This window comes from Biomphalaria glabrata, chromosome 9 (assembly GCF_947242115.1).
Source record: "Biomphalaria glabrata chromosome 9, xgBioGlab47.1, whole genome shotgun sequence".
In the NCBI taxonomy this organism is placed as follows: Eukaryota; Metazoa; Mollusca; class Gastropoda; family Planorbidae; genus Biomphalaria; species Biomphalaria glabrata.
The window spans coordinates 11,988,008-12,009,988 of NC_074719.1; the positions used below are offsets into that span (position 1 = coordinate 11,988,008).

Sequence of the window (21,981 nt, forward strand, 5' to 3'; positions counted from 1 at the left end):
ATTTAATTTATTTTAATAATATTTTAACAATCTAATTAATTAATTATTAATTAATTTAATTATTTTATTTATAATATTATAATTACTTAAAGGAGGCAACTCAACGAGATATAGATGTTTATTTACATGGAGACATGACAAACACATAGGTCTCATAGGACATCTGCCTTGAACACAGCATCTTCATCCAGGCTCTAGACCTGGGCGGAAATCGTTCTCTTCTTCTCTAATGTCAACATCCTTCCTAGTCTGGTCACTAATAGTGCGCACCTTCTGCACTATCTTGGATGGCGATGTGCATGGCAGGGTTATAACAATATTTAAAAATAAAAGTTAATATTAGGCGGCAATTAGTTTAGGTATTCACCGTCTTCACCTATGGTTTAATAGACTGTATAGACTATAGAGCATAGAGGAATCTGAGGAATAGAAGATTACTACTTACTGCTAGATCTGTTATACTATCTTTAACAAAAAAAATTACAAACGCTCCTTCAAAAGAGAAGATGATTACGTCATATGATGTGACTCCGCATTACACCAAAGAAGAACACGAACAGAGTAGGAGCAATAGGCCCACGTAGACTATGTACCTGCCTCACGCTATTCTCTGTGGGGAAATTGAGATTAAGATGGTGCTTAATTTTGGCCTTTTGTCCCTCGAGAATGTACTTGAAAATGGATAGGACCTTTAAAGGCCAATCAAACTTGGACAAAGTGTTCATCTACAAACTATCTCGACTTATTGTGTCACGTAGATCAATAGAAGGCTAGAAAAGGGTTAATCTGGCAACACCTAACCATATGTTGTTTTTTTCTAAAAGTGATGCGAAGTCCTCTTATGCGCTAAAGTTAGCAGATTTGACGGGAAGTAGATCCAAGTTCTAAGATGGCGTAAACATAGGTATAGCCATAGGCATAATATTTATATTAACAAACTAGAATAGATCCACAATACTAGACAGGTAGATTTAACCCTTAAAACAAAAACAACAACCCATCAACATAGACATACGTAAAAATAGTTTATTGGGCGAAGTTTTGTCAGTGGGGCCTCTTTTTAATAGAATTGAAAAAGATTTGTGAGATTCAGATTCGAGACTTTTTACTTTCAGTTCAAAGTGAGTGTCTGTGAAAAGTTGAAGTCTGAAGACAGAACTTCTTTCTCTGAACAGTCTTAAAGAGTAGAATTTCATTTCAAGTAGAACAGAATCATGTAAACGACTAATATAGATCTAAATCTGATTAATACAAGATGATGATCTAAACCATAATGAACACGACTTGCATGTACAGACAGTAAAAGTGAAATTAAAAGTATAGATAATAGAAATAGATTAATAGATCTATTAAATAAAGAGGTCTAGTAGAACTGTTAAGCTGCTGTTCAAGCTTCAAGGCTGTTGGGATGTAGATCTAGATCAATCTTGCCTTATGATCATGATGTTTATCTATCTAACAGATAATAAGACCTTCATGCTTAAATGAACATGGTGCAAAAAATAGGAAGATCACCATAAGAGACATTGTAATGATACCTGATGAAATCATCTAGATGCTCTATGAAGTACCTGGTAATATGATGAACATCCTCATATTTTCATTGTGCATTTGAGACTGTTTTCCAATATTTTCAAAATACCATGATTGATGCATTAATAACAAGTGCTGCATTCATAGCTAAATGTGTTGAGACTATTGTAGCAGCTGCAATATACACCGTTGACCTCAATTATGAAATAGTTGCAGCAATTGTAAATGCTGTTTCCACTGTCATAGCATTACTAGTCTCAGCTTACAGCTATATAAAGCCATTCCTTTCCAAGCTATTGGAGATCTTCATGGACATTTACTCCATTATTAAAACACTAGTTATAATGCTAATTACATCTATGCAACTGGGATTGAATGCTGCTCATTTAGGTATTACTTGCCTCATCCAACTATGCCACACATGCTTTCATTATATTACTTGCTGTTATTTAATGTTAAAGCATTGCCTCTCTGTTGCTGTTGGCTCCATAACAACATCACTGCAAACTGTATTTGCATTTATCTTCAGCACCATCACTTCAATTTTCTTCTGCATTACATCTTTGGGGAGCCTGTGTGTCAGCTTTGTAACTGGTGTTTGGCAAGGACTTGGTTTTGTGTTTTCTTCAGTGGCATATTTTCCTGTCTATTGTATGCAGTGCATTGATGCTTTTGTTGAAAATTCTTGGAGAAATGTAACAAACACATGTGTACATATTTTAAATGCCACTACCAAAGAAACTTATCTTGGCATTGTTTTATTATGCTTATTATATCTGACATTGTCAAACTTTTTCCGCTATATGAATAGTCGAGGCATTACCCTATTCCCTCAAAGATTCAGAGGCAGATCCTTTAGAATTAGAGAAACCACATTGAACTGGAATATTGACAGAGGATTTGAAAGTGATTTTGAAGACATGTATGGCTCTGATGCTGAAGATGTTGCATGGGCTCATGAAATAAATCAGACTAACGTTAGTGAAGGGGATAGCAGCAGTGACGATGATGATTCTGTAGATAGTTTTACTCGCAGCTCAGGTGTGTCTGACAGTGATTCAGATGAATACACCATCGTTACCGAAGAGTCAGACAGTGATGCTTCCATTAATTCACAGACATTTTCAACAGAATCCAGTGATCACGAAATAGAAGTTCAGCTTCCTAAGGTTGATGAGCGTTACTCACTGAGAAACAGATCATCAACTCCCTCTCATATGCCTAAGGCAATGAACTGTCCTGAAGACTTTGATAGAGAGATGGAGAGAGAGAGAGACAAAAGAAAATGTGTAGTTTGTCAGGATGAAATCAAGTCTGTTCTAGTTCTGCCTTGCAAACATTTGTGCATGTGTGTAGTGTGTGCTGATCAAATTGTAAGGTCTCAAATTACTGGAAGAAGAGTCTGTCCTTTGTGCCGTACCAAAATAACGAAGGTCATGAATATTTATGTGTGACTATTTGGGCAACAGTAAATGTATTTATTAGTTACTGCTTTTTTTTTGTTAGTTTCATTGCCATATTATTTGTTTATAATTCGCATTGCCTTAAAAATTTGTGTTACTAATTGTTCTATCACTAATACATAGTATTTATTGGTACATTTTTTTGTTGAAACCTAATAAAATTTTGATGCATATCATTTTGTTTACATATACCTTATAAGTAACAGGCGTTCCTTCAAAGATCATTGTTGTTACTTGTCATAAAAGTGTCATTGTATTTCATGCTGGACCAATACTGATACATCCATCTTCTAGACATCTAGCTCATTGTTTTTCACTATGAATTATAACTTGTGTGTGACAGTTGTGTGTATGTATAACAGCTTAAAAATTAATTTTAAATTAGATGTACTGACACTTATTCAAGGCCTATATAGGCATACTGTAATCTGAGCCAGTCAAGTTAATATAGATATGGTATAGTATGCACTTAAAACCTTTAATGCCTTAAGGTTAATGAAAAACAGCTTTAAATATTTGGCTTTAATAACAGTACCGTACCAATTTGATTCTATCATTAAAATAAAAATTATAGCTTCTACTACAAATTCTCTAAAGCTACCAAAGCATACAAGGAGTAGAAATACTTTTTATTTCAATATGTTCCCCAAAATTAAATTTAAAAAAAAAAGGGGGGGGGGGGATATTAATCACATATAAACCTATACCGGTTACCAACTTTGTCAGGTGAAAATCTGTGAATTCATTAAATGAGTAAGTATTGCCCTTGATAGATATGATCTCAATAGAACCAGTAATACAGGAAATAAAAGAAAAATTTTTTCCAGCATTAATTACAATGTACATCAGATTTTTTAAAGCTAAGGAAGACCTCAGAACCTTTTTTTTTTGTTACAGATTAGAGCTACCAGTACCTCTCAAAGAAAATTAAGTTACCATGTGTGTTTATTCATCATACCATATACATCCAAAATGTATTTAATAGTGTTAAATGTTCAAATGAAAAAATCAGAAATACTCTTTCCCATCTAATAATTAGCAATGATTCTGAAGATTAAGGATGAGTTCAGTGTTTTATTGGACTACACAAACCAACCATTTGCAACCTGCAATTTTTACCACATCTGATGCAGACAAAACTGCTGGGGGGGCCTAAGTTTTTTTTTTTTAGAAGCATCTTTTTTTTATCTAATAATGCTACATTACACAACAACAACAAAAAAAAACTGTACATAATGTTTGAGAAAAAAATAAAATGGCAATGTGATTATTTTTGTGTGTGATGTAACATGAATCTTTATTTAGATTTCTATCACAAAGACTAAAATTTCTTGAAAATAACTATGTATTATTTTTTTTGTATATAAACATTTAAATCAAATGGTCACTATTTATTTTGCAGGATAAAATATGTTTGCATTTACTGGTTCTGGATTTGCTTGTGATTATATATAAAACCTTAACAATATTATCATTATTATAAATGTCCACTTCGATCTAAATATTAAACAATAAAAAATTGTTTATATATTTTTTTTTTAATTTACCAAATAAAAAAAAATATTAGTTTAAGCTTTGCCTTTAAAAGGACAATCCCCTATATATGTATTGTTTAGAAAAATTCCATAAACATTATGTGTTTTTAACTTAAAAAAAAAACACAATAAAGCTATAAATAATGTTTTTTTAAAGACTGCTGCTATCCCACCCAGAGGATAAGAATTTCAACAACATGACACAATCTAAGGTTTTCACAAAAATTTATTTACCAAAACACTTATTCTTTCTTAGCAGTTCGGGCTCTGCTTTTAATGACCACAGGCTTTTGACTTTTAAGAATAGCACAAGTTCTCCTCACAGCAGAGTTGATCAAGTCTTTTCTATAATTATTAGCCTTCAAGGAGTTGCGAATTGTAGCAATTGTACTTCTTGGCCCTTTCTTTAATTCAACTTTAGTTAAAGTCTTTCTTGGTTTCCTCAGTCCTACAGGTTAAATAATAAAAAAAAAAAGCTTAATAGTTTGGATCAGTCAAGTAATTAAATTTGTAATTGATCTTGACTAACAATCAAAAAGCATTTATTAAAATTAAAAAGTGGGAATGACCTAAACCCATGGCCCAAGCTTTCTCAAGCCAAGACAGTAACTACTCTACTGGTGGAGAGCTTATGAACATGGAAGAGTGTATAAATATCTATTGTTTCTATAGTCTTGTCCTATTTTTCAGGTTTGTGTTCAATTATACTCAGACGATCTATAAAGGGGACTAATTTAGCTTATACCACCACTTCAATCAATGACAATCTCTTTCCCTTGTTCGAGATACCAATCACAATAATTTATTACCAATAGTTAATTAACTAATTGGTTAAATTGATTCAGGTAAAAGATAATTGTGCAGAATTTCAGCTTGATCCAAGATTGGGTGTGGGAAAAAATCAGGTGCACGCCTGCCCACCTAAAAAAGTTCAAATGTGTAGCACTGATGGTCAAATTATGTATGGTGATATTGTTTCAATAACTATCATTTACAATCTAGTTTAATTTTATGCTTGTAATAATTTAGAGGTCTAATTTTGTTCTATAACACCCTTATAAGAATATTCACCCCTTTACTTTTAATATTTTTTTTCTGTGGAGAATTTATTGAAATTAAGAAACTTCTCTACCATGTATAATAAAATGTCAATGAGACACAATAATTAAATTATTGTGAAAGTTGTTGAAGATATGCATGCTTTACTGTAGGGATATGTTTTGTTTAATATAACTGCTATTATTAAAATACCCCCCCCCCCCCCCCCAGATACACACATTTTCCATCAAATAGCATTTCTGGCACTAAGTCAATAAGAAATTCCAGGAGTTTTCCCAGGAAAAATCATAAATTTCCATGACATAAAATTGGAGCAAAAAATATAACAATAGCCAAAGTAGGCGTAGTTTAGGTTGTCATTACCAAAGCGGTAATGGATATGAGCACTTCACTGCCTATAAAATGTTTCCTACTGGCATGTGTCTCAAATAGCCTCTGACAACCAGTCCAAATCATGGATGTGGTTCAGATATTTAGTCTGGCGAACTGTTTTCACTAACAGGAGAAGGGGCAAAGGTGAGTTACTGGCACTAGTAAGCTCATCTTCTGCTTAATTGGTGCTTTATTTTTTCTTTTACGATCTGTGAAATTCCAGGACATTCAAGGAGATATTTTAAATTCCAGGAGATTTCCAGGACATCCTGGAACAGTGACGGGAACAGTCTTTCAAAAAAAATTAGGAAACTTTGTAAACCCGTGTTTTTTAACTGGCCTGTCGCGGCGATTTAAAAAAAGATGTTGCTGAATTTATTTAAATCATGTAAAATTAATTAAAAATTAATTATCTATAATATTTTCTTTAAATAATGTACTACATAATGATTAAACTGCATAGGCTTTACTGCACACATAATGCATGTAAGGCACTAATGTTAATACATATTGATGATAGGAGAAAGCTATTTGCAGATGCTTTATATCTGGGTCCAGGCAGTCTGGAGCATTCTATAATAGATAAATGCTTTACTGGTATTGTAACAACTTCTCTATCAAACAACTATAAAGAATTAATGTGTTATATATTACCAGACCTGCCTACCAAAAAAAGTCCAAATGCGTAACACTGATGGTCAAAATGCATATTTTGGCACCAGAATGCATAACACTTACGCGATCCACTATTTTGTCATATATATATATATATAAAACATTAGATCTAGATGTCATGTTTAGAGCTACAATCTAAATCTAGATCAATACGACAATAGAGATGATATCTAACCTAGATCTGGATCTATGTCTATATAATGAATATAATCTACTCTAGATCTGGGCTCAACTCAAGGTGTTACCGATGCCGTGGATCCGCTACAAACGTAGGTCTACTCCAAACTTTCGTAGGCCTACCTTCATCCTTGATCTATTCTATACTAAGACTAAGAATCTAGTCTAGATGGTAGTAGATGTGATCTAGATCTAGTCAATCTAAATCATACTACAACTAAATTGGATCTAGATTGTAGAGTAATGTAGAGAATCATGACATAACGTAATGACTAGCTAGACTCTATTCCTGTATAACAAGTTATCTAGATCTAAAATCCATATCTAGACTAGATATCTACAATGTCACTCAATGTGTTTTGAATCGATAGCACTTCAATATTTTTCTCTATACAAATGAATACGGGAGTCAGGGACTCAACATAATTAATTTCTACTAATGAACTTACAAAAACAAAAGTCACGTTGGTGTATTAGCTAACTGACGGTACCAACCTGCTACTCCCTCACTCTCGCGTTCTTCATTTCTAGACTAAATCTAATTGCTTTTAAGAAAAAATCAACGTATAGAATCTGGACACAATGTGTTCCCCCACCCCCAACAGGACGGCTTAGCGTGACCGCTCATAAGTTAGTCAAGAGAGGGGGAAAAAAGGATACAAAATGCGTAACGCGACAGGTTAAATGTGTATTTGCTTACTGACTGTCATTTTTATGAGATTTTGCGTAACGAATACGCATTTTGCATAACAGTAGGCAGTTCTGTATTACTATTATAATCTACATCTATTATATTCTATCAGACTTAGACTCATTAACTCACTATGTATACATCTAGAATATATTTATCTAGACTGATTTTAAAACTACTCTAGACCTAGATGATAGATTTATATATAAGTCTAGACTTATAAGACAATACGATAACACAAGACTTTTTATAAATAGAACTGCCAAAAGACAGGATGTGCGCAGGCCCAAAACAAATCAAAGTTTATTTCGCATACTTCCGAAAATGGAAAAATAATAAATTCGGATTACTTTTCATCAAAAATAAAAATATTTTTAAAATTATGATTTTTTTTTAAATGTCAGGCAAATTTCAGACTTTTTTGTCAGAAAATCGGGTCAGAAGAAATTTTCAGAATTCTGAAAATTTTTCAGAAAATTCCCATCACTGCTGGAATTTCAGGAGATCAGAAACCCTGATCAAACGTATCTTAGCATCAATTACTTTTATATGAAACCCAACAAAACCAAGAGTATTCGAATTTTCCAGCAAATGATCATGAGTGGGATTTCAACCTGAGATAAAAAATTAGCATACCTTTGCTCTTTTTGGTAACCAGAACTACTCCTTTACCATCCTTAGCAGGCTCAACCCCAATTGTCTTGCGATGAATGAGACCATTATAACGAAAAGAGTTCTTACTTTTCAAGTTATTAGGTTCCTGTCATTGAAAAAAAGCAAAACATTAAATTTAACTGTTTACTTTTGAGGTTTCATGACATGTGATGTATATTATATATAGCCTTTCTGTTAGAGATCCACATCTATATAATTAAGTCACAGCTTAATAATGTTAAGATTAGCACTTACCAAACTCATATTTTGTTTACTTCTTTTCAGAAGGGTGGAAGAGTTATTTCTAATTATCAACCAGCACACATCTGCAGTAGCCATGGTTCCTACACAAATATAGAAACATACATTTAATTATTAAGGTCATGTGTCTTCATAAATTCATATAATCCAAACAAATTTGTTCACACTTTATTTGATTCCAAACACCAAAATTTATTCCAAACAGTCTCTAGATCTACATTTTACTATTTTTAGTATCAATAAACTCAGATCTTAATTCTATATTATTACTAAATTTAAGATCCCCCAGACATAGCCCCTAACATGAAATCATAAAGATTTTTTTTTAAACTTATGCATAAATACGAACAAAAAAAACAACACATTCTACCTTAAATTAGGTTATAGGAATTGTAACATCGACACTGACTTTTAGACATTTTATTATGTTTGCATGAATGGCATGATTAGATGTGTGTTAAATGTTTGTGTTTCTTTGCTTATTCATTTAATAAATTTCTAATACAGATGATCTCTTGTAGTCTTAGTACAGGCTATGATGGCTATTCGTGCCTAAATTCTAAATAGTTTAAAATAGCTGTTCTACTCTGACTCTATCCTCTAGATTTTTAAAGCTCTGTCTAGTAGATATACTTTCTAGGATTCTAGGACAGTCTAGAGTCTAGATTAGATCTGGGGCCTAGGCATTTAACTTCATTCAAAATAGAGTTCTCACTCCAAACAAATGGCCATTTATTCTCTATAAAAAAACAACAAACAAACAAATAAATCAAAAGCAATGGATTGATGAATTGATGTCGAAAACTGGTTGTTCTGAAATTCTGAATAAATTTTGGTAAGAAAATTGCAATTTTAAATTTAATACAAACACCATAGATAGCTAGATTTATTGACAGTGATGGGAACTGACTTGGCAAAAATTTTACGAAACTTTGTAATTACTCAGAATTACTGTGCTTACGCCGTTACGCTATACTGTTATCGATAATTGGGGGACACGTGTGAAGTAGTCGAATTTTTTAAATATAAATTAAATTACATCAACAAAAACAATATTTCGTACATTTAGTTATATTATACAAATAGTTTTTTTGTAATATGAACTAGATGTATGAGAATTATTTGATAAAATAAAACTATTGAATTGGCAATGCTGTGATAAAAAAAATCCAACCTGAACGTTTAGGATACACAAGGGAAAAGGGCACTTCCTTCCGTTTTATCGCCCAAAGTTAATACGCAGTGTTAAAATGAGTTCTGTAATTTGATTTGGCTAGTAGATCTAGATCCAGACCAAGACTAGATTTAGATTTATATTAAACTGAATCTGTATAGATCTTGATCTGTGTGTATCTGTTTAGAAATTTATGGTTTGCAGTTACAAGTAGATGTACCTTTAAATGATTTTATTCTAAATAATTGTTATAAATTTTTTTGAAGTCTTACAGCCAAGAATGATTTTGTAAAAATAATTTGGCTCAGGCACATTATGATTATGCACCAAATAATTAGAGTACTTTCCCTTCTAGATCTAGTAATTTCAAGTTTCTCAATTCTTTTACTTTTAGATCTCTATGCTAGATTCTAGAATCTAGAGATAAATTATCGTTAAAACATTTTGCACGGCGAGAATCGGTATATTTCTAGGGTCTAGATCTATTAGATATTGAGGGCCTAGATATTATAAAATAACTAGTGTAACTAGTCTAGATCTATTCATCATCACCCGTCATCGGTAATTTACTCATCTTTATCTATCTTGGTCTTGGTTTTCGTTGGTCACAGTTGGTTCTCTAAGTCTAAGAATTAAGTCACCAGATCAGATAGATCATGATCATGTTTCGTAGGACACCGCCCGGCACTCAGTCTCAGCTCGTCATAAACAAATAATACTTAATAATAGGATATATTTCTGTATAGATATACTCCATAGTCATAGTGCCTCTAAAGAACTAAATTCTATATAATTAATATAAATATAGAATGTAGCATGTAGATCTAGATCTAGTAGTATTACCTAGGCTAGAGATGTATGGGTTGTGTAGAAGAAATACCTTGCTTTGTGGCTTTGTCAACTGGGCTGCTTGAGCAGCTTACTGACCATGGGCTTTGCCCTTGTTTCCTCTCAATGATCAGCTTTCACCTGCAGATCTAGCTTCAAGTAGTCAGTAATAATAGTCAGCATTGACAACATCCCTGACAACCACCTCAGTTGATGTACTAAACCAAATGAGAGCTAGCTGGAGCATGGATCTTTAATCACCAAATTTTGGCATTTTGATTTGATGAGCATGGGTGGTCATATTAAGTTAGGGCAGATAACATTCCAGCTGAACTTGTTCAAGCAAGATCTGGCCAAGATAGAAATGCTATAAATATTTCAGACAAAATCTCTCTTAATAGGCCTCCCATAATTACACGCTAAGAACTCTACAGATGTCGAAATTATAGAATATTAAGTCTTATCATTCATCTGCCCATGTGGAGTATCACCAGAGAATGCCGACCACGTCCTCCAAAACTGCTCTCTTTACCAAGAGGCCCATATAAGACACTGGCCCCAAAACACCCCAATAGAAAGAAAACTATTTGGAGAGTGTCAGAGTCTTAATTATATATATATATACTGCTGCTGCTATGCTCTGCTCTTGTTGTCTCTTGTTCTTGTTGACTATGCTCGCTAGGGGTATGAATCCTCAATAACACTTAACAATACTTGCTTATTTACTCACATACGAACAGTTACCACTAGATAGCCTACACATCAACTCCAACTCCAAATCTCCAAGAATATATCAATATTTTAATATCCAATATTGCTCAAGTAAATATTAATAAACAAAACACCAGTCCATCAACTTATAAATACATAAATACCAGTCCAGGAAGTAAACGTCCAACCTTCCTGGACCGGGAGCAAGACCTTACTGACTAACACATTCTCTCGCACATTCAACGAAGACTTAATCACTCAGTTCACAACACGTGCAACACTTCGCATTCATAACAAGGGGATATAACAATCATATCTAACTAACATTCATTCTCGCCATACCTCTCCCTGACATCCCCCCTCTCACGATATGACTGTTATTAGATAACAGTCATTCAAATATATACATAAATATACATACATACACACTGTGTCATACACATACTTATATACATATATATAAACATATATCTACAAACAAATGTATATAATGTACATTAAAGTGAAATAGCCCCTATTAACCTAACAAAAAAAATATATCCAGCTAAGGCTATCACTTATATGACACTATTTACAACAAAGGGAAAGAGAGAAAAGAATAAATGAGAACAAAAACAAATAGTAGCACGGAAAGTTAAATTACTATTGGAAGGTACGTAAAACAGCAAAAATATAAGAAAAGATCAACTCCTATGTATAGCAATAATATTTGACAAGATACAATCTCTAATAGTTATAACAGCGTTTCATATTGTATTGGGAAAAAAAAGATGAATTCTAACAATTATAACTAATACAACTATGCTAAGTCTTGACAGTTTATCTGCTAGTAGACAATGGTCTGTGGTCAAACTGGATTTTGCAACCTCCTGGGTATCAGAGGTATCTGTCTAGGCGTTGGACACTCACGCTACTGATGACGTAATGCCACTCTCTATGTATCAGCTCTCTGCACTTTACCGGAAGGAAGCCATCTACTTGGTGCAACACACAGCAAGCTATTTCGGATGTACTGTTTAGATAAACACAATAACTATTAAGATTTGGTACAAAAAAATAATTAAAATACATGAAGACAGACAATGCTGAATTTTCTCTATTGCCAAGTCGCACTCGGGAATTCAGGCGACCCTCGTGGACATTCCCCTTCTCAGCAACTGGGAGAGGGGAAACACTACGTCAAGATTTCCTTTTTCTTTTTCTTGGAAGTTTTAGGTACAAAAACATTTGTAGCCTATTGGGGTCTGGTTTAACTTTACCCCCAACAACAACTTGACAAACTTCTTTAAGACTTTTTTTTCGTCTTCTGGGGATTTTTAGGTACAAAAACATTTGTAGCCTATTGGGGTCTGGTTTTACTTTACCAGTACCAACAACTTGATAAACTCCTTTTGTTAGGTTTAATCTCTTTAATGGTTTGTGTACTCTGTGAAATGGTCTCAGAACATGAATAATATTATTGTCAATAAACTGACAATCAATAAGTTCCTTATCAATAAGTTCCTCAGTAGTTATGACATTTTCTATTACTTCTCCAATTTCTATCTCATTAATATCATTAAGTTCCTCAGTAGTTAAGATATTTTCTATTACTTCTCCAATTTCTATCTCATTAATATCATTAAGTTCCTCAGTAGTTAAGACATTTTCTATTACTTCTCCAATTTCTATCTCATTAATATCATTAAGTTCCTCAATAGTTAAGATATTTTCTATTACTTCTCCAATTTCTATCTCATTAATATCATTAGCAGTATAATTAAAATCATTTAGTTCCTTACTTGATAAGACATTCTCAATTTCTTCATTATCTTCTATTCCACTTATATTATTATCAATATCCTGACAGTTATTTTGTTCCTCATTAGTTAATATGTCATTTTCAATTTCTATTTTATAGTTCACATCTCCCTGTAATGACAGTTTTACTTCCAGTTCCATTTTCAACTTTACCACTTCTATTGCCTTTCTTTCTAATTCTAATTTTAATCTTTCTAGATCTAGTTTTTGTCGGTTTAAATCTTTTAATCTTTCTAGATCTAGTTTTTGTTGGTTTAAAACAAACTCTCGTAATTCATCACCCTTAATTCCAAACATGTGGGCCTGTTCTATTAATACCTCAATTGACCTAGGTTTAAACTCGTCCAGTTCTATTTCCAACTTTACCACTTCTATTGCGTTTCTTTCTAATTCTAAATTTAATCTTTCTAGATCTAGTTTTTGTCGGTTTAAATCTTTTAATCTTTCTAGATCTAGTTTTTGTTGGTTTAAAACAAACTCTCGTAATTCATCACCCTGAATTCCAAACATGTGGGCCTGTTCTATTAATACCCCAATTGACCTAGGTTTAAACTCGTCCATGGTAATCACAAATAATAAGAAATATTACTGAATAAGCGTAAATTAACTTATAAAGGTTAAGTTAACAAGTAACGTTCAATTTACATAAGACAATAAATTATAAAAAAGATCAACAAAAAAAAAATGTCACCCTTTATCTCCCCTACTGAAAAGGCAATGTACACTCGACCCTGAATGCTCGATACAACAGACAAAAGAAAACTCAACTTATCTGTGTCTGATGCCAGGAAATAAATGACGACTCTTCCCACACGACAGTGTTGCTTTAAGAATGTAGAACTTCTGGAGTGTCAGGTCGCTGTTCGGCCTCCTTGTAAACGCTTTATGACTCACAGCAGATTTAGAGAATGAAACAAATACAAAACAAAATTATTCAAACATTGATATGATACTAATAGTAATAATATGGGTGCATAAAAAAAGATTATCTAGTCAGGTAGTACAATAATAATCCAACATCAATGTAGCAAAGGTAGATAAATCACGATTACTTTAGTAATTGCATTCATGTAGAATAATTCAATAGTAAATGAAAACTAGTAGTAGTAGTGTCTCTTTAAATGGTGATGTCCCTTTAAATGGTGATGTCCCTTTAAATGGTGATGTCTCTTTAAATGGTGGGTGACGCAATGACCTCGGTATACAAGAAGTAGCTGCAAGTCCACATTAGTCAATGACCTTTCGTAGAGTTCTTGTAGACTGCTTGACTTCAACAATAACGTGTTGATGGCGAAAACAAAAAGTTCCTCCGTGTTCTCAAAAATGTAAACAATGTCAAGTTCTTCAGTGTGTGTCAAAAGACTCTCAAATACTGGCCGAACGAGGCCCAAAAATGTCAACGAGTAGTAGGTTACAAATAATACAGATTGCCTTGAATCCAACTTTAGTAGACAATGTCATGTACAATAGTTACTGTCCCAGACCGGACGAAGATCAAAAAATTCGGTATCCTTTTCTTTGCTTGTGTTGCTTATTCTTTTTTTTTCTTATCGACTTCTTCAACGTGACGAATGACATAACAGGTATAACTGACCTGCCCGGACTAATACTGTATTAGTACACCGGTTAATACACTGGTGTTTAATAATACAGGTAACAGGTACAACGATACCTGCCCGGACGAAGCCTCCAGATGTCAGGGTCTTAATTATATATATATTACTGCTGCTTGCTGCTTGTCTCTCTTGGTTGGTGTGTTTCTTGACTTGGCTCGTTGGGGGGTATGAATCCTCAATAACACTTAACAATACTTGTTTATTTACTCACATACGAACAGTTACCACTAGATAGCCTACACATCAACTCCAACTCCAAATCTCCAAGAATATATCAATATTTTAATATCCAATATTGCTCAAGTAAATATTAATAAACAAAACACCAGTCCATCAACTTATAAATACATAAATACCAGTCCAGGAAGTAAACGTCCAACCTTCCTGGACCGGGAGCAAGACCTTACTGACTAACACATTCTCTCGCACATTCAACGAAGACTTAATCACTCAGTTCACAACACGTGCAACACTTCGCATTCATAACAAGGGGATATAACAATCATATCTAACTAACATTCATTCTCGCCATACCTCTCCCTGACAGAGAGCTCCCTGATTCGGAAACCACTACGCAGTTCATCTCATATATTGGTCTAGTCATCTGAACACTCCAACATAACAATGAGAACGAAGAAGAAGAAATTCATCTTAGAAGGGTCCTCAGGTTCTAAAGATCAAAACCACATAATCCTCTTCTTTTTGTAGTAACGTCTGTATATAATGTATATATATTATATGTATATAAGATAAGATAAGAATTATATATATATATTGATAGATAGATATATAGATATAAATATATAGGTGTTTTGTTTTTTCAGATAGCATCTTGAGCTGTGCTTAAAAATTAAAATTTTTATTTTTAGATAAGATGCAGGCTTTCACATTTTGACTAAGGAAATGGCATTTAGCAATTTACCTACAACCAAAGATGTACTGGGAGAACATTTGTTTTACAAAGTTGAAGAATCACTCTCTACTTACTTTGCAAATTATGAGGTAATAGAAACTAGAACTAGCTCATTGAGTTTGTGATCATATTGAAAGACTTTTAATATCACACTAGATCAAACTTGGGGCTTGGGATGAAGATGTTTTGGTTTTCGGTGGAAACAAATAAATATGGACACATTTTATTTTCCAAGTATTTTGTCCTATTAAATACATTTATTGAAATACTAAATCACATAATATGTTACTAGGAGCTCTAATACAAAAGTGAACAACAAATAGACATGGAAATATTAGTTTATGGTTAGGGGTGAATCCTTTTCCAGAATTTGTTTTAACATGACTCTTAAGTATATTCCATGCATATTATAAGCAGTTGTAACATAAATATGAAGTTTTTGTTTAAAGTATGACAATGTAAGGTTACCAGGCTTCTGGCAAAAAGAGGACATGTCCTTATTTAAGGGGGGGGGGGGGGGGGTCATGTCCTCCATCCTGCAGGCTTAGTTTGCAAAAATGTAGTTTGGCTTTTGTTCTGTTATTTATTTCAATAGCATTTTATCCTATGACAAACGTAGGTCTACTCCAAACTTTCGTAGGCCTACCTTTTGAAAATCAATCTTCAGAGATTTATTATACGTGTATGTCTTTTAAATTTGTTACTAAGTTAATGTTTTTTTTTAAGGTTTTGCCAGATGGACAGTCCAGTCCTGCAGAAAAAATTACAGGAATGTTACTGGAAAGGTCAATAAAAGATGTCAACCATATGTTGACTGATCAGATGTTCTTACTGGACAATATCCATGAAGCTCTTGTGTTTCTTATTGAAGATAAGTTATCAGACAAGTTGCTTCAACAAAAATCAAGGTACTGTCCAGAGCTATTGTAAGATTTCATTATTTTTAGAAGCACTGGTACTTCAATAAACACCCGCCAAACTATGGCTTTGTCTGCATTAGATGGGGCAAAATATGCAGATTGCAACTAGGTTTGCATGGTGATCCTTATTCTTTGAAATCAAAGACAATACCTTATTTCATTCATTTTGTCCCGTTGTAGTTCTGTAATAAATCTATTTAAATGATTGATATACATTTTCTATATGTCATCAAAGTGGTTTGGAAAAATTAGATAATGCTAGCGAATAGGAATATGAGGATGTAACTCCGGGGATTTAGTTCTGATTATGATAATTATTTGTAGAAACCTGGACTAAGTCAGATTTATCTCTAAATGTGTAAATTAACATTTTTTTAGAAAAATAAATTGGTCTTTTATAGAAAAGTCTTAAGTAGAAAGATAATTAGAATTGTTGGTAGTCTGTGAATATCTTCAAATCCAGAGTAATAATCATGTTATTTCATATGCCATGACAAATTCATACAAATGGTTCATCCTCTCTAGTGCTAGTAGAGCATTGAACAGGTTGCCCAAATCAGTAAGGAAAACCACTGACTTATCAGAGCTAAAATCTCTAATTATCATACTTGACTAGATTAACACTTGGATACACTTAGGAAGTAATTATTGTTTTTAAAGGCATGTCTGTAATTGATACGGTAAGAAAAGGTAAATTTCCACAAAAATTTAATCCTGGAACTATCAGATAAGAAGCCTAGCCACTTCTCAATACAGTCACCATGTTTTGTCCCACTCTCTAGGGTAAAACAAGAAAATTATATTTTTGAATACATCCATCTATCCTGTTTTCACACTGTTTCTGTTTAATACATGCATATTAATAAAATTTACACTAAATGTATTCATCAGACGGTATTGTCAATGTTAGCCCATTAAACTTTTCCATTTCAGTAAGTCTTTGTCTTGTGATGAACTAGGAGAAATATTGTACTTTAAGGTTAGAAAACTTGAAGGCAACAATGCTTCCTGTATAACAGGTAACTTTGTTCTTTTTTTAAAGTTTCTTTAAATGTTTCTTTGGTATCATTTCAAATCTGCACTCTGTTAGTAGGAGTTTAGCAACTTAAGTCAAATTATGTGCTGGTAACAATTCCATTGTTCAGTTGTGTAAGTTTGTCATTTAGCATAGAGTATAGCAATCAGATGAGTTTACAGTTCTGTGACTTTTTCAAATAAAACAAACCAATATTTTAATGCACCCTAAATCAAATATTTAAAGCAACATAAAACAAATTCCCTAAATAATTGTAAGGATTAACCTTTTTCATTGGTGTGGTGCTAATAAGTTACTGTAGATGTAGCTTTGTTTGAGAATATAAGAAGAAATACTTATTAAGGAAGGGTTGAAAAAAAAACAATGCGTCATAGAAACAAAATCAACATAGAGACAATATACCAGAATTAGGAAACATGAACTTTTTTAAAATTGTCAATAAAAATGCAGACAAAATGATTTAATAGTTATTGTTTTAATAAAATTAGCAAAATCGTTCTGTTTTAAGGGATGTTGCTTGACCAAGATATATCCAGTCTGGTTAGCTTGCTACAAGATGATAACTTATTGAAGATGGCTGTGAATAAAGCAAAGGAATCTCTCAATTCTCATGAACCATCCAGGCTAGCAGACACTAATGTAGTGGATAAAGACAACATAGCCTTCCAATGTCCAGTCTCCAATAATATAGATTGCCCTGTGTGTAGTCAATATGATGTGAAAAACTGCAAAGAGTCTTTGGGTCTACACATCTTCAATGAAGTTATTAAAGTTCACCCAGATATCAACACAGCTTCTAAGCTCACAGGTAGCTTTCCAGTTAAATACAATAAATCTCTTTGGTAGATCTATGCAGGCAGTTTAATTAAAGTGATTACAAGGGATACTCTTAATAGATCTGTCCAGGCAGTTTAATGGAAATGATTACTAGTCTGAAGATCTTCAGCACATCACCCTAATGTATCGAACTCATTTAATGAGGAAAAAAAACATACTGGAGGAATTTTTGTGGATATTTTTATTAGCCATTTGATACAACTGTTGACTAGAAAAATAGATATGCTCTGTTATTATTTGTGCTGTGAAAAATCTCATGTACTATACTTTTTCACAATAATGAACATTTTGATCATTATTTTAATTTTTCCCCAAAAGCTCAGCCAATTTTAGTATAAACATTTAAATGTCACTCCTAAATCCTGTTGTACACATTTTAAAGTTGTGTCACAATAACCAAACATACACAATTGGGAATTAATTTAATTCTACTAAAATTGTTAAGCTCTTGTCAAGGAGTAGAATGTCTATTTTCCTATGATCTAACTCTAGCCATGTAGATCTTGTGCCGGAGCATATAAGGAATATTCTCTTGCATGATGCTTTCACTGATATAAGTGCAATATTGGCAGTGAAACTAGAGCAGGAATCTGGAGCCTGCAGGATTATGCATGCTTTTGCAAAGTTAAAAATGGGAATGTCAACATAAAACATGCATACTTTAGAGAGAAAACTATTAATATGTCTAAATGAAATCCAAAATTGAACGATTGTGAATGGTTTTAAATGTTCTGACTCAAATACAGTATGTCTGCAATTTAAGAAAAATTCACTCAATGCCTGAAGAGAGAGTTTGATGACATTGTTTATTCTTCTTTATACTTGGGTAACGTCGTGAGAATCTGTTCACAAAATTGGTTTAGTGTGTTATTATCTAAGTGAAGTAAAGATCTAAAAGTCTGTAAAGCACATCAGTCATTAAACTTTGAGCAGGGCATAAAACGCTAAATAAGTCAATAGTATTCAGCCTTATTCTTAAAAAAAAAATATAGCTGGTTGAAATTATGAAAATTTTGTATGCTAAATGTTTAACCAATTAATTTTTTTCTTTCAGGAATGATACTGGAAATGGATCAATCATCTCTACGTAATATTTTTTCTAAAAAGCATTTAATTCAATGTGTTATTGATAAAGCATTCAAAACTTTAATAAATAGTTCCTGATATCAAAATTCTACTTGTGGTCTGTATCCTAACTTGAACCATGACATTAGTTTATGATACACATACAGTATATAAATAGATTCACTTCATGAAAATAGCTAAGATAATTGAAGTTTGTTTTTGGTCTGCCTTACATCGTTTTACTTTAAAAAACAGATTTGTAGAAATATTAATAAATTGTTAAATGAAACAATTGTTTTAATAAACCCAATGAAATCTTGTTGTTTAATCAAGATCAAGCTAGTATTTTTGTGTATTCTGACCTTTTACATGTGTAAATAAACCTAGGTTAAATCTGTTTCAATTTTGGAACTTCTGGATATTTCTATTTTGTGTTAAAACTAAAAACCTATAAATCTTTTACCACTTTTTTATGCTGTTAAAAAAAAAGTCTTTTTAAAAAGTGTACACCTTTTTTTTTTCTTCTGTTATATAATAATGTGATATTTTGTTCTGTCTTGTTATGTTTATGCCTTTTATTTTTTTAAAGTAATGTATTTTTTTATTTTTTTGTGATAAATATATGCAATGGAATTTGAAAAATAGACCCTTAAGTTGTTTGTTATTTTGGCACTCTAGTTTAGAGATAGCCTCTACTTCAATCACAAGGTAGTGTGCTATCATCAAGAACTAGTTCTATCATTGAACTCCATTAGAGTGATAGAATTAGATCATGCCATGCTGTGCTGGTAGTTCATGTTAGCAGACATTTCATAGATAAAGGACAGCTATTTGTTTTGTTCAACAGAAAGCTTCTGTTATGTGAAAGGACCAGTCTTCATGTCTACAGATGATAGTTCATAACAAGAGGACAAGACAGGATTGGACCAATTGGCCAATCATCATAATTCTATACTATAAAAGTTGCCACTTTTAAATACATAGGCTACAATGAGAGTAGTGAAAGAAATGTTTCATTTCTTCTCAGAACAGCAGAAAGATACTGAATGTATAGTCCACTAGTTTACATAAGGCTTGGGCTGTTAGTCAGTTTTCTTAACATGTTGAGACAAGCTGTTGGTCAGTATTCATGACATGGAGAGACTTGGGTATTTGGTCAGTATTCATTAGATGGTGAGACAGGCTGTTGGTCAGTATTCATGACATGGTGAGACTTGGGTATTTGGTCAGTATTCATTACATGGTGAGACAGGGTGTTGGTCAGTATTCATAACATGGAGAGACAGGCTGTTGGTCAGTATTCATAACATGGAGAGACTTTAGCCATTGGTCAGTATTGGTAACAATAGGAAAAACCTCTACAAAAGTTATTTTACAAAGTATCTTTGGGAAATATTTAGTGTTCTTATAGTCTAAATGTTATTTTACACTTGGTTGCTTTACTGTGACACTAAACAAAGTCTCAAGATTCGATGTGTGTGCATGTATCTGCCTCATTAGGATAAACAACTCTGTCAAGTGGACGATAACAAACTCTTAAGCAATTAAATCGTTGAACAAAATGTAATGTAACTCTTATAGATTTCACATGGGATATTAAAGAGAAACTGGGGTATGAACATATAGTTTGTATGCTATCGTACAAATTGTCTGCTCTTATAATGTAGTGTTATGTTTAATGAACAATTGTAAAACAAATTACTCCACAGGTGATGAAGATTATTATAATTATTATGTTTAATGTTATCAAATAATAAAATTCTAATTGACATGATACTTGAGTTCAAATTTTTGTTGAAAGTTTCTTCATATAACTTAAAGGGGGTGTAACTTCCTCATCTTAATTTAGCTGGAAACCCTGATAGGAAGGTAAGCTATATGGGATTATAGTCCTTGTTTTAGGCTGAGGGCTCTTTACAGAAATGTGTTACAAATACATGTATAATGGAAAAAAATAATATGAATAGAGAAAAATTGAAAGATTTTGAAGACGCCCCATTAAAAGTTCACCATTTCCTACTGAATAAACATTACTTAGTTCTACTAGCGAAAGAGCTTCACATTTTAACTCTGCGTTGATAAAAAAAAAGTAATCGGCCTACTTGTTACAATAAAATGTGTCGCTTATCAATACTTTTGTATTCTGTACACCAGAACTAAACACTTCAAAACTAGAGCAGTTGGCATGGAAGTCAGTGCTGAATAGAGCAATATACTCGTTTGTGGTGGAGATAGTAGGAGATGTTGCAATGTTGTTACCGGTCGTAGACTTGTCAAACCAGACTGCTGGCAGACAACTAAACAGTTGTAGGCGTAATATATCTTAACTAAAAAGTTTGAATAATTTCTTTTAGAACAATACAAAACATAACTTTATTATATATTCTATATGGTTGTGAAAGTTAGGTTGAAAGAAGAATCTAAGACTTAGAGAATAAATGCTCAAATAAAAAAAGCTGGGTATCAGATACCAGGAAAAGAAGACAACTGAGTTTGTACATTTACAAGTCAACAAAAAGGAAAAACTCAATACTGTGAAAAGACGAAAGCTGAGCTGCTTTTGTAATATTGTAATAATTCATCAAAAGTCATTCATCATGGTACAGTAGAGGGAACACGAAGAAAAGGTCTTCCTAAGAAAAACTGGCTGGACAACATGAA

At 32.8% G+C, this 21,981-nt stretch overlaps 3 protein-coding genes and 2 long non-coding RNA genes across 8 annotated transcripts; 3 read left to right on the forward strand and 2 right to left on the reverse strand.

Moving 5' to 3' along the window:
• The first annotated feature begins 1,464 nt into the window (after positions 1-1,464).
• LOC129928124 (uncharacterized) lies at positions 1,465-4,517 on the forward strand. Its single transcript, XR_008779738.1, has 2 exons — positions 1,465-1,574; positions 3,894-4,517. It is a non-coding gene; the product is annotated as an uncharacterized LOC129928124 (long non-coding RNA).
• LOC106051122 (uncharacterized) lies at positions 1,568-4,517 on the forward strand. The gene has a single exon (XM_013206251.2). It carries the CDS (start codon positions 1,644-1,646, stop codon positions 2,985-2,987), a length of 1,344 nt encoding a protein of 447 aa, XP_013061705.2. The 5' UTR covers positions 1,568-1,643; the 3' UTR covers positions 2,988-4,517.
• A 222-nt stretch (positions 4,518-4,739) lies between these two features.
• LOC106051123 (60S ribosomal protein L28-like) lies at positions 4,740-9,735 on the reverse strand. Its single transcript, XM_013206253.2, has 4 exons — positions 9,595-9,735; positions 8,415-8,503; positions 8,142-8,265; positions 4,740-4,979 (listed from the first exon to the last, which is right to left on the reverse strand). The coding sequence occupies exons 2-4, from the start codon at positions 8,496-8,498 to the stop codon at positions 4,774-4,776; spliced, it is 414 nt and encodes a 137-aa protein (XP_013061707.1). The 5' UTR covers positions 8,499-8,503; positions 9,595-9,735; the 3' UTR covers positions 4,740-4,773.
• On the forward strand, positions 9,648-21,101 carry LOC106063235 (uncharacterized). 4 transcript variants are annotated; one of them, XM_056040803.1, is made up of 6 exons: positions 9,648-9,765; positions 15,419-15,551; positions 16,189-16,370; positions 17,316-17,401; positions 17,927-18,226; positions 19,310-21,101. In XM_056040803.1, the coding sequence occupies exons 2-6, from the start codon at positions 15,453-15,455 to the stop codon at positions 19,417-19,419; spliced, it is 777 nt and encodes a 258-aa protein (XP_055896778.1). In that variant the 5' UTR covers positions 9,648-9,765; positions 15,419-15,452; the 3' UTR covers positions 19,420-21,101. The 4 variants fall into 4 exon arrangements, with proteins under 4 accessions (XP_055896778.1, XP_055896779.1, XP_055896777.1 ...); XM_056040804.1 differs by lacking the exon at positions 9,648-9,765 and adding an exon at positions 9,933-9,954; XM_056040802.1 differs by lacking the exon at positions 9,648-9,765 and adding an exon at positions 9,955-10,055.
• LOC129928125 (uncharacterized) lies at positions 11,202-15,230 on the reverse strand. Its single transcript, XR_008779739.1, has 2 exons — positions 13,625-15,230; positions 11,202-12,145 (listed from the first exon to the last, which is right to left on the reverse strand). It is a non-coding gene; the product is annotated as an uncharacterized LOC129928125 (long non-coding RNA).
• Positions 21,102-21,981: the final 880 nt, after the last annotated feature.

Coding starts and splice junctions, on each gene's coding strand:
- LOC106051123 (XM_013206253.2), bottom strand. CDS start 8,498: ATGGCTACTGCAGATGTGTGCTGGTTGATAATTAGAAATAACTCTTCC. Junction 8,266..8,414: donor GTAAACAAAATATGAGTTTG/GTAAGTGCTAAT, acceptor TTTCAATGACAG/GAACCTAATAACTTGAAAAG. Junction 4,980..8,141: donor GGTTACCAAAAAGAGCAAAG/GTATGCTAATTT, acceptor TTTAACCTGTAG/GACTGAGGAAACCAAGAAAG.
- LOC106051122 (XM_013206251.2), top strand. CDS start 1,644: ATGATTGATGCATTAATAACAAGTGCTGCATTCATAGCTAAATGTGTT.
- LOC106063235 (XM_056040803.1), top strand. CDS start 15,453: ATGGCATTTAGCAATTTACCTACAACCAAAGATGTACTGGGAGAACAT. Junction 15,552..16,188: donor CTTACTTTGCAAATTATGAG/GTAATAGAAACT, acceptor TTTTTTTTTAAG/GTTTTGCCAGATGGACAGTC. Junction 16,371..17,315: donor TTGCTTCAACAAAAATCAAG/GTACTGTCCAGA, acceptor TTTCCATTTCAG/TAAGTCTTTGTCTTGTGATG.